Here is an 18,478-nt window from a genome sequence, read left to right on the forward strand (position 1 = left end):
AAATTAATGGAAAATTTCGATTAATTTTAAAAAATCTTCTTCTCAAGAACCATAAAGCCAGGAAAGCTGAAACGAGTGTGGAAGCATCCTTAGGTAGTGTAGATTCAAAGTTGTGAAATTCATGACCCCCAGGGGTAGGGTGGGGCCACAATGGGGGCTCCAAATTTTACATAGGAATATATAGAGTAAATCTTTAAAAATATTCTTCTCAGAAACTAAATAGCCAGGAAAGCTGACACTTGTGTAGAAGCATCCTCAAGAAGTGTAGATTCAAAGTTGTGAAAATCGTGACCCCCGTTGGTAGGGTGGGGCCACAAAGAAGGGGGGTCAAATTTTTACATAGGATTATATATAGTGTAAATCTTTAAAAATCTTCTTCTCAGAAACGTATCAGCCAGGAAAGCTGAAACTTGTGTGGAAGCATCCTTAGGTAGTGTTGATTCCAAGTTGTGAAAATCATGACACCGGGGGTAGGGTGGGGTGTTAAAGTTTTACATAGGAATATATATAGTAAATCTTTTAAAATCTTCTTCTTAGAAACTAATCAGCCAGGAAAGCTGAAACTTGTGTGGAAGCATCCTTAGGTAGTGTAGATTTTAAGTTGTGAAAATCATGACCCCAAGGGTAGCGTGGGGCCACAATGGGGGGTGGGTGTTAAAGTTTTACATAGGAATATATAGAGTAAATCTTTAAAAATCTTCTTCTCAGAAACTAATCAGCCAGATGATTCTTTATAATTGTTAAGACTTTGGGCCCAGGACAATTCTTCAGCCTCACAAGAAGGTTCAGAGTTTGATGTAGCTTTATATCCCATATATTAACAATTGTTAAGGATCTTTTGAGAACTGCAATACTCAACATGTGATATAACTATAGAAAAGGGACTAATGAATATAAACATAAGAATATCCAGGGGGAAAATGGATTTTATTCATACAGGATCTACATGTATTATTGTACATTGTCCAGATTGTTTGTATTATGACTATTAAGCTGATTTTATCATACCTATTGTTCCTCAGGTGAGCAATGTGGCCGATGGGCCTCTTGTTTATGTTATGGTTTTGGGAATAATTTGAAGCTTACCATGTAGCATTTAAAAAAACCCGACAGATTTATTTTTTAAAGATGGATCAACAGATGGAAAAACACCTTGATTTTAAATGACTATTTTTTTTTCCTAATCTAATTCGTAATTCATAGAAGATCTTTTATCAAAACATCACAACATGTTTAACATATTAATTAACACTGTAAGAGTCATAAGAGCCTATGTATTGCTTATACAGAATACTCAAAATGCTTGTCCCACCAAGTGTCGAGCAAATTGTGACTAATACGAACTAGTACATGCGTCACAGTATTAATTAACACTGTAAGAGTCATAAGAGCCTATGTATTGCTTATACAGAATACTCAAAATGCTTGTCCCACCAAGTGTCGAGCAAATTGTGACTAATACGAAGTAGTACATGTGTCACAGTGTTTCATCGTTACTTGTTTCAAAAATTATTCTCGGCATAATTGAAGTTAGAACCTAAACAATTGTCGCTATATGGTTGAACTTATGTTATAACGTGAGCAAGACTTTTAACAAAAAGCAGAAAAACTCTCCGAAAGATGAGAGTAGGATTCAAGTATGAAAATCGAATTATTTTTTCCCTTTATTCGATAGTGAAATCACGGAACAAAAAAAAATAAAACAAACCTTAAATGAGTTAGGCCAGAAATGTCTTTTAAGTAACTGATAAGACATTTCTGGCCTGACGCGACAAAGGAACATGAGCAATGACACTCTCCTCAATCGTTAATATTTTCTATGTTCATACCGTGATATAACGATTTTTTTCATACATTGCGCTTGAAATGAGATGCAAGAAAAAAAATATTATTGAGAAATACTGTACGCAAGGTTTCATGTATTGTACGCAGTACATGAAACCAATGAGAACAATAAAACACAAACCAATGAGAACAAATAACTCGCAAAACTAAAAAACGTTCTTCCATGTACTATTTCAAAAATCATTTAATATTAATTTGATCTACATTGCAGCTGCAAAAACAGAATATTTCCTCATTAAACAAAGTAAAATTTCCATATCGATTGCATTAAACCACATCGCTGGCTTATTTGTACGCAATTTTAATAGTATACTTATAATTGATCATAAAATGATTTGTAATTCATTAGAAACTTACTACGTGGCACATGATATTGAAATAAAAAGTAAATATCAGTCTTACTTCAAAAATTTGATTGGAGAGTTGAATATTGGTTTGATTCTAATTTACTCACATAACGAGATGAAAAAAAAATATTTGATATTGTTTTCATTTTTCACATATTTTTCTTATCTGCACATCAAAACAAATATATACAGACAAAAGCAGAAATGACGAAAACAACTAGCTCTTCTTAGCCAACAAATATAGACTGAAGGTTCCAAAAAGAAACGTCCCTCTTTGTATTTTAAGAAAAAGTATCGGATCAAAAGTCGTAATATTGTACAAGGTCACATTGAAACAAGAAAAGAAATACCAACAAAATTCCAACAAAATGAAATCAGGACAAAAAAAGGGTGGCAACTAATGAACCAGGAAATCGTGGTCCAAGAAAACGCAAGTGACCAAGCGAAAAATAAAGGTTTCTTATAAATGCTCAAATAGACCAAAAACCTTTATTTCAAATGTATCACATAATAAAGAAGACAAGAGCAGAGTTATGAATATACAGTGACAATAGTTTTTTTTGTTTCAGTGTTTACATGGTTTTGTTCATTGTTCATGGATATGGTTTAGGAGGTATCTTAAGTATGGCGTACGCCTTGCCAAGTTTGACATATTATATTAGAGACCGGTGTAACGAAGAATATTGACCCGGGTTGAAAATTGACCCGGGGGTCATTTTTCAACGTTGAATATGGACCCGGGGGTCATTTTTCAACGTTGAAAATTGAGACCAAAATCATGAAATTTATACCCGGGGTCATTTTTCAACGGTATGAGAAAGATTTTTCTAACTTCTGATGAACTCGACACGTTGAAAATTGATCCTGTTGAGAATTGAACCCAACCTCAGAGTTTTTATCTGGAACTTACTCTACACAGCTTAAATGTACTATCATGCACACATTTGAAAGTTTCAGTTTTTAAATGTTCATACTGTCCGATACATATGCATCTTTGCTAGCCAAGTGTCCGATTCGTTTTTCCATACCCCCCAAGTCTCATTTCCACCTTGGGGGAGATGAGAAAAACGAATCGGACTCTTGGCTAGCGTAGATGATACATATGCGAACATGCCTAATTTCTTTTAGGTTGATATGTCTGATTAATCATTTAATTTTGAGACTGAAAATAGTATATCCATTTATTATTACAATACTATGTAAATAAGGCTAAGAAGATGACCGTTTGCTTCAGAATGGACCAGGCGAGTAGGGCTAGAATACTTTTTGTCATAGAATTGGTTTTCATTCCCTCGTGTGAGAGAATTAAAAGTTTAAACTTGTCGTTATCTCTGATAAATATATCTTACAAATGTTTTGCCCGTTATCGTCACTTTTCAGGCAATTAACAGGGGCCCGTTTCAGAAAGCATACTTTGGACTAAGTTATATGTTAGGAAAGAACTTTTTCCTAAGTTCATTACTTATCCGTTTCATTTTTCTAATCTTATCTTATGGAATTCCTAAGTTATGTCTTAACTTTAAGACAGGTAAATCGATGTATTAGGAACATACTCAACATGGCAACCGTTTATGTTTTATATTGAAATTAATTACACTGTATATGCACATTAAAGTTAAACAACAATACTGAAATACACGCGTACACGTTATTAAGACCTTTTTCACTTTACTTCTAAGCTGAATACTTTAAAACTACGAAGACGTACATATATTTCTTAATTAATTTCTTTTGGTGAAAACTTTGAATTTCTACAATTTTTTTCGATTATCTGGTTGCATGCGCAGATGGATAGCGGGTATAATTATACCGGTGGTTTGTGCACTGCATGATTTATTCATGCCCGAGAATCACTGATATCTTAAACAGGAATAAATACTAAACAAATACTCAATTACAGAATGACTGGATGATTTGTCCTATCCCTCCATGAAGTAAACTTTTTTTTTTACGGGAGAAATTATAGATGTTTTCTTTGAGAGGGGGTGGGTGGGTTGTTCTTTTGATTTTTTGTTCGTGTGGATGCTGTTTCATTCAGAAATTGTTGCATTTTATCCTCACTTCTTCTCTCACCCGATATACATTTATTTGCATTGTTTTCTTTTAGTAAAAAAACAACACATTTATATAACAACCATTACAAACAAACATTAAGAATTACATCAAACTTATAGTCTGAAAGTTCCATATCTCTCCATTCTAAATGCTAATAATCCCTGTCTACTTGTGATTATTGTATTCCGTTTGGAATATACCGTATGATTTAGTACAATCATAAAATTTTGATATCTCAACGAACCTTTTTGATTTAGGATTACGCATATCTGTATATGTTTACATGGGCTATTTATAATGGACCAAACTAGACAATAAAATACACTCGAACATTTATAAAGAATAAAATAAAATTCTAGCAGGAACCAATGTTTTCAATTGATCGATCATGTGGTCATATTCATATATTTACATTTTCCAGTGTCTTTTGCCTGTGATAACACTATGAATCGATTTTGTACTATATAACCCATAATACAAATGACGCCAAATTGAGGCGCCAGCGGGGTTTGCTTATTTATATTTAAATATTTTATCGTACGATGGCTAAAAATTATATAAATATAAGTACTAAGGAATTATTCTTTGAATATTCTGAGGTGATAATTTCGGTCGGGGCGTGATCAAATCTATCATAAAGCCCTTCGGGATTTTATCACGCCCCAACCAAAATTATCACCTCATACTACTCAAAAAATGATTCCTTATTCCTTATAAATATTTACGATAAAGAAATATATGCATATGTAGCAATAATCAAGAAAGACACTATGATCAATTATTTGAAAGGGATACAATGTCATATACCTATGTTTAATTTGAAGAGGTCAGAATATTTCCCTGACAAAATAATAAATGAATGGTTGTCATCTTTTTATCTTTTTTTATATAAACTGTATTATACATATATACACAGCATATACATATTTACACAGGTTTTTAATTTTTTTTTACGACTGAACAATAATTTTTCATAAACTTGTCTGATTAATTTTATTGAAGCACCATCCAATTTTTTGCATATGCAGAGTCATATTTCCTTTTTATCGATTATTATTTATTTTAGAATCAACAATACGTTATTTTGCATGGCAAGTAGTTTCTTGTTTTTATTTCAATAAGGCACGTTTTTTTATAATATGAATACTCGGACTTTTTCGAAAAGAATTTCGAGAAAACCCCATATAAATCATGTCGTGTTATATTTAAAGATACTATTAATTCCATGAAGGTAGGTATCAGTAATCGAAATATTTCTGAAAAATTGTATGGATCCAAGCATTGTTGAACTCCAGTTTCGTTCAACCAGACGCTCGGCTATCTCCGTTAATCCCCGAAAAGCAAGAGAGATTCTCTAGCTGCTTGTTGAAGATTTACGGAAACCACCGATCGTCTGGTTGAACGAGACTATGGTAAACTCTAGTGTGTATTCATAAATAAGTTTCCTTGAAAAACAGTGTTCAGTACAGCGAATTTATCGATGATTTCCGAGAACTAGGTGTTGTCAGCGGTGATGATTTGTGCTTAGGTCCAAACACTGTTTCACTTTCTGTTTGCCAGAGTAACTGCATAGGAGAGTTGATTAAAATCAACTCCCAAAAAATGCAATTTATTTCTATTATTTTGAGTTTTCAATTCCATTATTTACCTGTAAAGAAACACAGGCAACTGACGTAATATATTTTCTCAAAATTAAAAACAAATACCAATACCCTCTACAGCAAAAATGTTATCAATTTTAAAAATGTAGGTTTGCATCTAAATATACATTCGGAGGATGGTTGATCTAATTACGGTATATTAGTGGTATACATGAAAAGTCATGCAAAAAGTTGAATATATTAAGATTACTCAAGCATGCAATTGATAGATAAACACTTGTTAAAATTCGGCTTTTATCAGACCTAGATTGGAATATGGTGATGTTGTGTGGAGCAGATGTATCAAGGGAAAATCCGAATTGTACAAATTGAAGCAACCAGGACAATGACAGGGATCAGAGTTAATTCTTCTAAAATCATTTAATATAGTGATCCTAATAATTCAGATAGTCACAGTTGTAACAAACTGAGTGGGTACAAACACTAAAATTTCAATATGATATACTGTAAATTTTGTATTTACATCCACCCAGTAAATTTACAATAAATAATATCAAAGTTTCAATTTACTGGGTGAACGTAAAACCTAAATTGAAACAATATGACGTATTGTAATTTTAAGAATTATTTATATTTGTACATTTTTCCAGGGAATTTAAAAAAAAGTTTTACTGAATTGAATAGTTTAACGTGAAACCATGTATACAAGTATTCTTAAAAAAACATATATTTTTTTAATATATAGGCCTAGATATAATACAAAACAGGAATTATACGCGAAAGTTTATTATGAAAAAAGTAGTTATTACATATAGGGATAATATGTAAATTCAAAATATAATCATATCAGTCTAATTTTAACCCCCCCCCCCACCCCTCTCCCGTTGAAACATGTAAATCTAAAGAATAAATATGTAAAAACTGATAATTTTTAATTAGATAATCTCAAGTTATAATATTGATTCGTTAATTTGTGCTTCTTTGCTGTTGAATTTTGAACCGGTTTTTATGATCAAAATTCCACGATGCGGGTCAATTTTCAACGGATTAGGGTCTTTATTCAACACCTTTGGTATCAATATTCAACGTTGAAAAATGACCCCCGGGTCAATTTTCAACCCGGGTCAAAATTCTTCGTTACACCGGCATGAAAATGCATTTTATGAAAATATTTTATGTTTGGATGTGTTCATGTTACGTTCAAGAAAAACAGCTACAAGTCTTCTGCATAGTCCAGCAGGTCAAGTGCAAACACGTTCCAGTTATATAATCTGATTCATCATTAGGCTGAGAAATATTCGCTTGGTACATCGAAAAGGGATAAAAAAAACTTTCCATTCCCCTTACGATCGACTTTTCATTCTATATATGATATCTTGTTCTTTGTGGTCATATTACAGTTAACCTTTGGAATGAAATAAATACGAATTGTTTAATATTTTTTTCAGGTGTAAGGAAATTCATATACATGTATAACGTACATTTTTGTACCCTCAGGAGGTCTCAATCAAGCTTAACATTTAAACTCCAAATGTCAGTGTTAACCGGTCGTGTATTTTAAATTATATGTTTGCAGGACTTTTATAACTGCAATTTCAAGATGTACAAGCAAATCTACTCTTTTATAAACGCGTAGACTAAATATAACATTTTTCTGGTATAATTGCTTCACTTGTTTAATACAATGCACATTTTATAAATTTTTTAAATTAAAGTATGTTATATTTACTTCTCCCAAGTATTATTCCCTCTATTTTTTACGGAAACTTATAATTAATTCATAGCTCTATAGAAACAGCCAGACTGAAATCTACACGCCCCATTTGTCGATTGGTCGAAATCTACAGCGGCTGAAACTGACAAGAAAATGACAGGGCAGATATCAACACGCCCTGTTTATCGATTAGTCCAAACCTATAGCGACGAGGAAAAATCACGGACTGCACGAAATAATCTTGACTTTGTCAGACTCAAAGTCTCACAGGACACGATTTGGCTGTTTCTTTTAGCTAACTTACTTACGTACATCAACAGTAATTTAATGACTTTTACTTACTTTTCCTAATCATTTTATCGATTAGCTTAAAGAAAGATGTTAATATAAACAATAAAATGCTTCTTTGATGATTCATTCGGGTTATGAAGGTAGCAATCATTACAGAAAAAAAATTTCATAACCCGCGTTAGCGGGTTATGTATTTTTTCTACAATGTCACTACTCCAATTGACATTTAAAGGAGTTTTGCCTGAGAGCTACATATAGGGTATTACAACAACAGTTTAGCCCTAAAAGATTGACATATGACGGTCATTATAACTACTACTTATAGGTAGTCACTTAAGCAGGTTATCAAAGATAGCCCACTGCAAACAACTGAAAGTATGGATTCAAAAATATTGAATCGTCAGGATGAAATACATGCATATGTAAACATCCTCCGACTCATGCTAAATACAAAATGTATTTCTATACTTTCGGTATACATCCTGTAATAGTCAAGTGCACGTCTAGTTGGCAGTAATCATTATGCAGTATTAATCGGTAATATTAATTTAAAAACCCGCTGAAAATCGTTTTCTTTTTTTTATGGATGGCTACTTCTTCATACTTCTGAAGAATGCTTTGGATCATATAGTACAAAAATACTTAATAATGGCCTTATGTCTATACTTATTGGTCGTCATCGCTATTATCTTAAAACCATGACAATGAAACGCATGTTCTCGTTGATATAAAAATAAAAAACGACTTATTAATGTAATGTATCGATAACTCCGACTATCTGTTTAAAGCAAAGCATCCCCAATAAAATGTATTATTTTTCTGTATAATAAAGAAAATTGAATATTGACTCACAGAAATATATGTCATTCAAAAGACTCCATTTATACAGCTTTTAGTAAAAACCGAACTCGATTAAATAACAGCGGAAGTCAATAGGTGCGCGCTTGTTCGTGTCGTATTACAAACATTTTACTAATGATCTTGAATTATTAATCAATTCAATATAAATTAATTTCCAAAGCAATGAAGGTAATTGTTTATTTATTTGACCTATTTCAATGTTCTTCATTGTAACCAACGTGCAGGAAGTTGTATATTTATCTCATCGTTCAATATGAGAAAATAAATGACTGTAACGTACTCTGTTTACAAATGTTCAATGCAAACAAAGAATGAATTCCTTGCTTACGACTTTGAACAATGATATTTCAAAAGAAACCTTACAATTTCAAATTTGTATTTTTGTCCAAAAAAATCAACAAGAAGCAGTAGTATGTAGTCAGTGTGAAAAATCATAATTAATGTACTCTTTATAAAACTGTCTATTGTAAAGTTCAATTATATTATTATTAGGTGCTTCAATCTGCAGTCAAGTGTGATAAAGTTGAAAATTCTCTTGTTAATGATAAAACACACACGATTTGCTTTTTTGCGTTATAAGTGCATTATGAGTTTCTAAATGTGTTGAATTAGAATGCAACATGGCGTATATTCACTGCTTTTTGCCGAATTACAAAAGAATTGTTTACCATTATGACTCTCTTCCTGATTCCTTGTAATTTGTGACGTAATTATTTCTAATTAAATATTTCAATAAACCCTTAATTAAATGAACTGCTTACATTTGGCAATATTTCTCTTTACCACGGTTGAGCCAGTGATTGGGTATTAATGTAACGTGTTATATATTTTGTAATTGTTGATGAGATTATTCAAATAATGGTTGTATTGCTTTCTGAATTACTCTTTTAAACCGAGTCAAAATCCTTTCTAAACAATATTGAAGTTTAACTTTATATAAATATTTGAACAATGAGAAATGTATTTATCATTAGGGATTTTACTTTCAAAACTAGAAGAGATAAACAAAATTTACTCGGTTTAATAAAAAAATTAATCAAGTTATCATAACAAAGTTAAGGGCATCAATTTTAAAATTAGAAATAATAACAAAGAGGAAGTTGTACACGTCCAAGTTGTATACGGAAGTACATATGTACATTGTAATTCACAGACCTCAATTAAATAGCAAAGATGAATCCAATGATTACAATTCTGCTTTTAATATGTTTCCTAACGGAGTTTATTGCCTTTACAAACTCTGATATCTGTAGAAGGTGAGATTTATTTTACTATTCTTTTAAAAAAAATAATGGCTGTTAAAAAAGATATAAGATTTATATTGCTATTTTTTGCACTCAATTGCAATAAATATTGATTAAAATGTAGATCAATACCGTTTATTAATATTTATTACAGTCAAGATGGGAATCTCGATTGCTGTCCAGGATTTGTTTGGAACATCAAAGAAAATAAATGCAAACGTTTTTAATTATTGATAATAAACGTCAATGTTATACCTTGCAGTATACATGTATATATTTTTTGGATTTATAGCAACACATTTTTAAAAGTTAACCATTAACTTAAATGACAAGCATTGTAACATTTCTATTGTTCTACAGAATTTAAGATTTTTAACTCATGATAAGAAGAATTGTAATCCAAAATGACGTTATCATTTTCTGCTGTATGGGTGCAATCATACTTTTTAACTTGCATTGCTTGCTGCTATTCTAAAACAGGTGTAAAAAAAAATAAAATATTTTTTTCCAGAATGTGATGCTGGCACTATTGGACCTCATTGTGAAATAGTTTGTCCGTATCCATGGTATGGAAAGCAGTGCTTATCAAAATGTAACTGCAGTAAAGACCATTGTGATCCTGCTGACGGTTGTATCGGTATATGTAGATTAATTGTAAAACATTATTCTATTATTTGAAACGCGAATAACATCTTTATCCGTGTTATTTTGGTCATTTCAGAGTGGACTACACAAGTCTTGCTGCCGAAACATACTTCAACTGTATCTCGTTCTGAGGGTTTAAACGGTAACATTTATTGATATTTGTAAAAAAAGTTTTCTCCAAAATATATAATCTTCTAATTGTTGCTATCATCTAATCATTACGTAAAAATAATTGTTTATCATCTTGAAATATTCTGCAAAAATACATGTAACAACAGGAGTATACTTATTTTATAAATAACTTTTTCCGCTTATCAAAATCATAGTAACATTTAGTACAACCAAAATATTGACATGCAATTGAATTACTTCAAGTGAATAAGAGGAAGTAATAAATGTTTATATTCAGAAAACATCTGCTTTCACTAATTGCATGTATAAATCACAAGTGAAATAATTAAATGAATCGTTTACATTTTAACTCTTTTGTTAATGTCGAATTCAACAGTTATTCAATTGGATATCGCAATGCCCGATATGCACAATTATTTCGTGGCGTTTTAGAAATAGGGCAATTAGTTTTTACTGGTGTCTGCATTTGTTAAAAAAACTTTTATTGAAATATTTTTTTGCATGAACAGCGAATAACTGGTTTAATTACCCCTTGACAAATTTATATGATTTAACGCCATTTTATTAAATCTTTCTGATATATATACATGTAATACAGTTGATTGCAGAAAAAAAGTTTTCTTTCCGTGCAACACATTCAAACTATGATTCAGTGAACTGAATCAGATACATAGTATAAATTACGAAAGTGGTTGGGGCTAAAGCTTCGAGTAAGTCTTTAGAAGGGTGAACTGAATATTACCAAATGTTGTCTAAACGGAAGGGATCAGTTTTTCCGTCATCTTTCAAGACCTCTAACTGAACATTATTTAGCTTTATGATACATATTTATTCTGTGACATTACAGTTCTTATCTATAAAATTAATCTGCCATTATTTTTGCACCTTTTAATTGCAATGAAAACTAAATGATTTCAGATATTGGTATGGGAATGTTGACGATAGTCCCTTTTGAAACCGACAACGCTGATGCATCCACCGACTCTCAAATTTCGTACAAATGGGTTTTTGTTACCACAGTCCCTCTCTGCGTCATTTTTGGGATCATCATTGTTGCCCTAATGTTTAAACATTTAAGGCAAAGGCGCGATATTGTAACTATTGATGCTGCATATACTGTTCCAACAAATCAAAATGTAAGACATATTTATGATTTGTGCGACGAAGGTCATCATCAAGAGAATCCAAAGAGAGAAAATGGACAGGATCAGGAAAATACCAAAGATGCTGCATATACTGCTCCAACACATCAAAATGTGAGACATATTTATGACCTGTGCAACGAAAGTCTACATCCAGAGAATGCAATAACAGAAGATGATGGTTATTTAACAGTAGTTGATAAAAAGGACAGTGAATAAAGTAGTGTGTTGTCAGTCTGTCCTTAAACTGTTCACATTTTCTACATCTTCTCTTGAACTACTAAGCCAATTTTAACCAAACTTGACAAAATGCACCCTTAGGCAAAGAGAATTCCAAGTTGTGAAAATTAAGGACCAAACCCTTTTACAAGGGGAGATAATTAGGAATTATTTTAAAAAATTAAGAAATATTTAAAAATCTTTTTCTCAACAATCTTTTGGCCAGGAAAGCTGAAACTTTTGTGGAAGCATCCTCAGGTAGTGTAAATTCAAATTTGTGAAAATTATGACCCCCAGGGGTAGGATGGGCCCACATGGGGGTCGTATTTTACATACAGTATCGATCAGACCCAACCTAACAGAAAGTAAACCCATTCTTAACCCTGGGTTTTACTTTCTGGGTTTACTAGAGTGGACCCAAAGTAAACCCAGAGTAAACCAAACGTAAACCCAGAGTGGACACAGTGAGTTAACCCGGTCAGAAGTAAACCCCTGAAAGCATACGCTCACTGTGTATTCGGAATATAAAGGGGGCAGAATTACAGGCCGTAGGATGGTAAGATACAAGACGGGTCTGCTTTACACTTCAATGCGCACAGTTGACCTCAAAAGCAATTTCCAAGTAAACCCAAAGTAAATCCCGAGTAAACCCAAAGTAAACCCCAAAAGTAAACCCGGGGTTTGTTTGGGGTTTACTCTGGTGTTAGGTTGGGTCTGATCGGTACTGTAGGAATATATTGAGTAAATCTTTAAAAAGCTTCTTCTCAGAAACCAATCAGCCAGGAAAGCTGAACCTTATGTGGAAGCATCCACAGGTAGTGTAGATTAAATGTTGTGAAAATCATGACTCCCATGGGGTAGGGTGGGCCCACAATGTGGGGGGGGGGGGGGGGAGGTCGAATTTTACAAGGGAATATATGAAGTAAATCGTTAAAAACCTTCTCCTCATGAAACATTTGGCCAGGAAAGCTGACACTTATATATGTGGAAGCATCCTCAGGTAGTGTAGGTTCAAAGTTGTGAAAATCATGACTCCCGGGGGTAAAAATGGGCCACAATGGGGGTCCAATTTTTACATAGGAGTATATAGTGAACAGTCTTGTGATACTTGTATGGAAGCATCGTCAATTTGTGTAGATTCAAATTTGTTCAAATCATGATCCCCGGGGGTAGGATGGGTTCACAAGTGGGGGGGGGGGTGGGTAAATTTTTACGTAGGAATATATACAGAAAAATCTTAAAATCTAAATACCATTTGCCTAGAAAAGCTGTAACGTAAGTGAAAGCAACTTCAGAAAGTGTGGATTCAAATTTGTTAAAATCAAAATTTTGAGGAGTAGGGTGGGGCCACATTGGGGATCTAGATGTACAAAGAAAAACATTTTAATTATTCACAAAACTGAAATGTTATCGTGTATGGTTTTACTTATGCAAGCACTTTGACACATATCTGATTCTTTAATCTTGTTTAAACTTTAGCCCCTGGACGATTCTTGGGCCTCACAATGGGTTCAGAGTGTGATGTAGGTTGACATCCCGTTTATAAACAATTGCTTAGGGTCTTTTTGAGAACTGCAATGCTCAACAATGTGATATGACTATAAAATCATCTGGGACTGGATCATAAACACAAGAATATCCCGGGGGGGGGGGGGGGGTAGACTCTCATTTATAGAGGATCTACATGTAATATACCATATTGTCCACACATTTTAATTATGACTGCATTAAGCTAATTTTATCATGCCTATTGTTGCTCATGTGAGCGATGTTGCCCATGGGCCTCTTGTATTAGACATAGTTGTTATTATTTGCATAAAACAAACTTTTGAAAAATCTTACACATAGAAAAGGACATACCGGAATGTACATGTTGATGCCTATCTCTCTTTCATTAAGCGCATTTGCAACCAAACTGATAACGGAAACCTTATCATTTGTAAATTGAGCATATGATGTGTCAATAATAAAAAGAAAATATCTCAGCAGATCTACACTTTTATCTCGTACGTTAAAAAACTGTAAATCACATAAGCTATCAAAGAGTTTAAACTGACAATGGAAAAAGAACGCTTTGGTTGTGTATATTTCCAAGAACTAACCGAAATAATGCCTTTCAAGACTCATTACACCATCAGTACATGTAAGCATCCTTATTCGATATTTTCAACTTCGAACCATATGCGTTTGTTCTATAAAACATCAACGACCGATCCTCATTCGATTCAATTCAAACCTACAAGCATTCGCAACGTGGTGTATGTCAACAAACTTGACTTTATATTCAAGTCTTCAGTATTTCCATTTAAATAAGTGAGTAAGCCCTGAGGAAAACATATTTAGAAAAAAAAGTTATTTCAAGCTTTATTTGAGTGAAATTGCATTGCTTAAGGTCATAACCACATAACACAACTGTGGATCAAAAGCTTCCTAATATAAATCAAATTGTATGAGATAAATAAAACATCTATTATTTTGTGATTTTATATTTGCTTTGTCAAACTCGTTCAAATGGCTATATTCGCTCGACAAGCCTCGCAAATATGTACACCATTTTTAACTAGTCGGATAAAGCAGTAGCACGTTTTTTCTTGCTCGATGGGAAATAGATATCGTCTCGGGCGACAATGAACTAACTATTGTTCTCATAGCAAGTGAAAAACAGTATTTTCTTACTGAGAAATCCCTGTTTTCAGTTGAGTTTGATGTCTGTCACTGTGGTATTGTTCTTTCTCTTTTCGTTTTTTGGTAGGGGGACCAGGGTAAGTAGTTAAACTTAAAATCTAATTTAAATACGTGCAATTTCTTTTGTCTGTACTGCCACACGATGCTGATAAACTGATTTTACAATCATTTACGCGTGTTCTCACGAGAAAATGTTGTTTTCATTGTTTTCCCAAAGGACAATTGATGCTCACATCTTCTTGTTAATATTGGTTCATGCATTAGTTTTCCTATATTGATTATTAATAATTTGATGAATTTCATTGAAAATAAAATCCAAGATGTTATTGAGTATGAATCATGTACATATATGCAATGAAAACCACAGAATTAGATATTGGTGTGTGTAAACAAATATTAATTACGTTTTTCAATTTCTAATGTATGCACAGGCCGTTGGAGTTATCAATCCATATCTTTCAAAAAAATAATAATGGTTCAATGCTTAATTTATGCCTTTCTTCAATGAAATATAATGGGTTAATGTTTTGAAGTCATCTAAAAAGCTATTGGAAAAATAGGGAGTTCATCTAATTCTAACACTCTAACCTACTGATACTGAAACATTAAAAGTATGTCCAAGTATACTGAGTATTAAGCCCCTACATATATGCCATGCGTCCCCATTCAGTGACAAGGGCTATTATGGATCGGATACCTTAAGTAAATTGTCCTGACTTTTTAGATCAATTTATTAAATTGTTAAAAGAAAAGTGTAAAATTAAACAATGAAATGCTTTCTTCAATGATAAATGCGGATTATAAAGGTAGCAATTATTGCAGAAAAAACGCCGTTTTTGAAAAATGTTATGTAATCTCAACATGCTACTCTGCAATAGATGATACAATATATAACCACTTACCCGGGGATAACCTATGAAAGCTACAATTTGTTTATTTCCTATGGAGTGCTTACATTATCAAAAAACAGCGCTACAACTACAAAAATGAGATTTCTTTGTCTTTACATTGATGTTTTCATACTTTATCATGTGCGTCTTCAGAACAAACATTACATCTTATTTATCACAGTAAACAAAAACAGAGCGCATATTGTTTATCAGGAAAATGTGTAAATATTCCTATCATTCAAATATTCAGAACATTTGGGAATGTTTGATTTAAAGAGCACAAAAGAATGCTCGCTTAATTTAATACACTAAGTTGGTTCGTATACTCATGTAAGCATATCAGAAGTATAACTCTAAGGAAGTTACATCTATATGTCAAATGCTCCTTTTTCGACAAAAACAACTGTGTCAGGTACTTTAGGAACAAAGCATACGTTGCATATATGCATTCAATATTGATAAGTTTCCTTTTCGACATAACAGTTGTGTCAGGTGCTTTTGGAACAATTGAATGTAGGTTGCGAATACGAATTCGATATTGATGATAATTTTTTTTTCTTTTTTCTACTTACTGCTGTTCTAAACTGAAGAAGTCTGTACAAGGTAAGATATTACATAAATATTCGGACTCAGGTTTTAATAGATGTCATTGACATTGGCTCTAGTCATAGTCCCCGTCAGCGTATTTCCAATTTCAAACAAAATGTTATCATTTCAGTTTGTTTGCATTTGTTGTAACAATAAAAAATCAAAAGTATTATTATGTACCCACAATTTTGTTTAAGAATTTTTTTCAAAATTGTCAAAAATTCAAAATATGATGTTTATTTCGATGATGCATATCTGAATTTTCACCATTCAAAAAACCGGGTTTCTTCTAAGGCTAACCCAGTTAAAGTAATTAGAAAAAGTTTGTTGACTTTTTTATTAATTTGCTGTGGATTTAAAACCAGTTGAGATAATCACCCATATATATATATATATATATATATATATATATATATATATATATATATATATATATATATATATATATATATATATATATATATAGATAGATATATTCCATTTCCGGTTGCCCAATAAATCTAACTTGTTTACCATCAACTAACTCAGCATTACCGTCAGGGATGGTTTTCTTTGGTCTAATAAAATATTTAAATACTGACTCTTAGAACAGTAGCACGTTTATTGTCCCTCTCGACGGGAAATGGTTTCCGTCTCGGGTGACAACTTCATATCATTCTCATAGGTTATAGGTTATACTATATAATATTTGCTTCGAAATTTGTTTTTCAGGAACAAATACAAGTAGTACAAAACTGCACTTTCCCTTTTGAGTTTGATGTCTGTTACTGCGGTATTGTTCTTTTTTTGGAGGAGGTGGGTTTTACCTAAAATGTAAATCATGCACGTTTATATATCTATCAAACACACTATTAAGTAGCTGTTCTTTATTTTTCATTACAACAAAATGTGTTAGAAATTACTCGTGGATATATAAACGTAATTATAATTACTTGTGTTTATTTGCCTTTGTGGGAAAAGAAATCTTTTTTTGTGAAGAGCTACACTATTATCAGTTTTGATATTATGTCAGTGTTTTGATGAAGTTTCATTTTTTGTTTGTTTCAACTGACTCCCTCCCTTGCGGGACAATTCTTAGACCACAATTCGGGTTTAATGTCAAAAATGAAATATGTGCAGAAAATCTATTTTTCTTTTAAACAGTATATATTATACTCAATTGTCCATATATTTATCATCATTAAACTTCATAATGGTGCTTTTGACACAGTAACTTTTATGACCATGCTCAAGTGAGGGATGTGGGCCCCTGTCTGGAACTCTTGCTGTTTCAAGTAATCACAACGGTTTTGTTATTAATGTTTACATGTGTATTGATCAAAGGAATCACATGCAGACGACAGGATTTCTCTTTGATTTTTTATACTCTTCACTTATTTATAACAAATCTTTTATTCATATTCCTAATATTTAAGGGCAATTTAATACGGTTATTATTACTACACGTTATATATTTTATGTAAAAAAAAAACACACAGTGAAAATGTGCTATGGAGGTCCTATATGTAGGAACAGTCGCATTGATTTCTGAAAAATAAACATTTCGGACAATACACATCGTTTTGACTGGAACTATAACACATGATTTTTAAATTTTTTGCGGTTTGAAGTTGTACTTTCATGATCAGTGCGAGACAGATAGGTATATCTGATCTGATAATTTACTGATGAAGTTCGTGGTACTTGTATATTGGAAAATAATGTCCGCAGCATCTCTTTGATCTCGGCAATAACTGTAGTAGAATTTAACAATAACTTAGTCAATATTACTTACATTTTAGACCAATTCATTAATTTTTTTAAGAAAAGTGTAAGCATAAGCAATGGAATGCTTTTTTTGAAATCCATGCAGGTTATAAATGTAGCGATCATCGCAGAAAAAAATAAATTTAATCTCTGTTAGCAAGTTTTGTATTTTGTCTGGAAAGTCGCCACCTTCATATCCGACTTGAATCATCAAATATAATTATAATACCGGCGTGATCAAGCTTTTTCGTGATAAGAGATACAGTTATAACATTTTCCATTTAAGAACAAAAAAGTTTTTAGAAATGATATATAATTTTAACATGCTACCGTACAATAGATAGTACACATGCATTATAGCCACAGACACGAGGATAACTTATAAAAGCTACGGTTAGTTTATTTCCGGTGGGGTACTTACAATTTTTAAAAACATCTCTACAATGGAAAACATTAGATTTCGTTGTCTTTAC

General features: G+C 32.3%; 1 protein-coding gene across 1 annotated transcript; it reads left to right on the forward strand.

The window, feature by feature from the left end:
* The first annotated feature begins 9,327 nt into the window (after positions 1-9,327).
* On the forward strand, positions 9,328-12,944 carry LOC105319438 (uncharacterized). The gene is made up of 5 exons (XM_011416979.4): positions 9,328-9,970; positions 10,113-10,177; positions 10,470-10,595; positions 10,680-10,745; positions 11,654-12,944. The coding sequence occupies exons 1-5, from the start codon at positions 9,888-9,890 to the stop codon at positions 12,094-12,096; spliced, it is 783 nt and encodes a 260-aa protein (XP_011415281.3). The 5' UTR covers positions 9,328-9,887; the 3' UTR covers positions 12,097-12,944.
* The last annotated feature ends 5,534 nt before the right edge of the window (positions 12,945-18,478 follow it).

Source organism: Magallana gigas, chromosome 9, assembly GCF_963853765.1.
Source record: "Magallana gigas chromosome 9, xbMagGiga1.1, whole genome shotgun sequence".
NCBI lineage: Eukaryota > Metazoa > Mollusca > Bivalvia > Ostreida > Ostreidae > Magallana > Magallana gigas.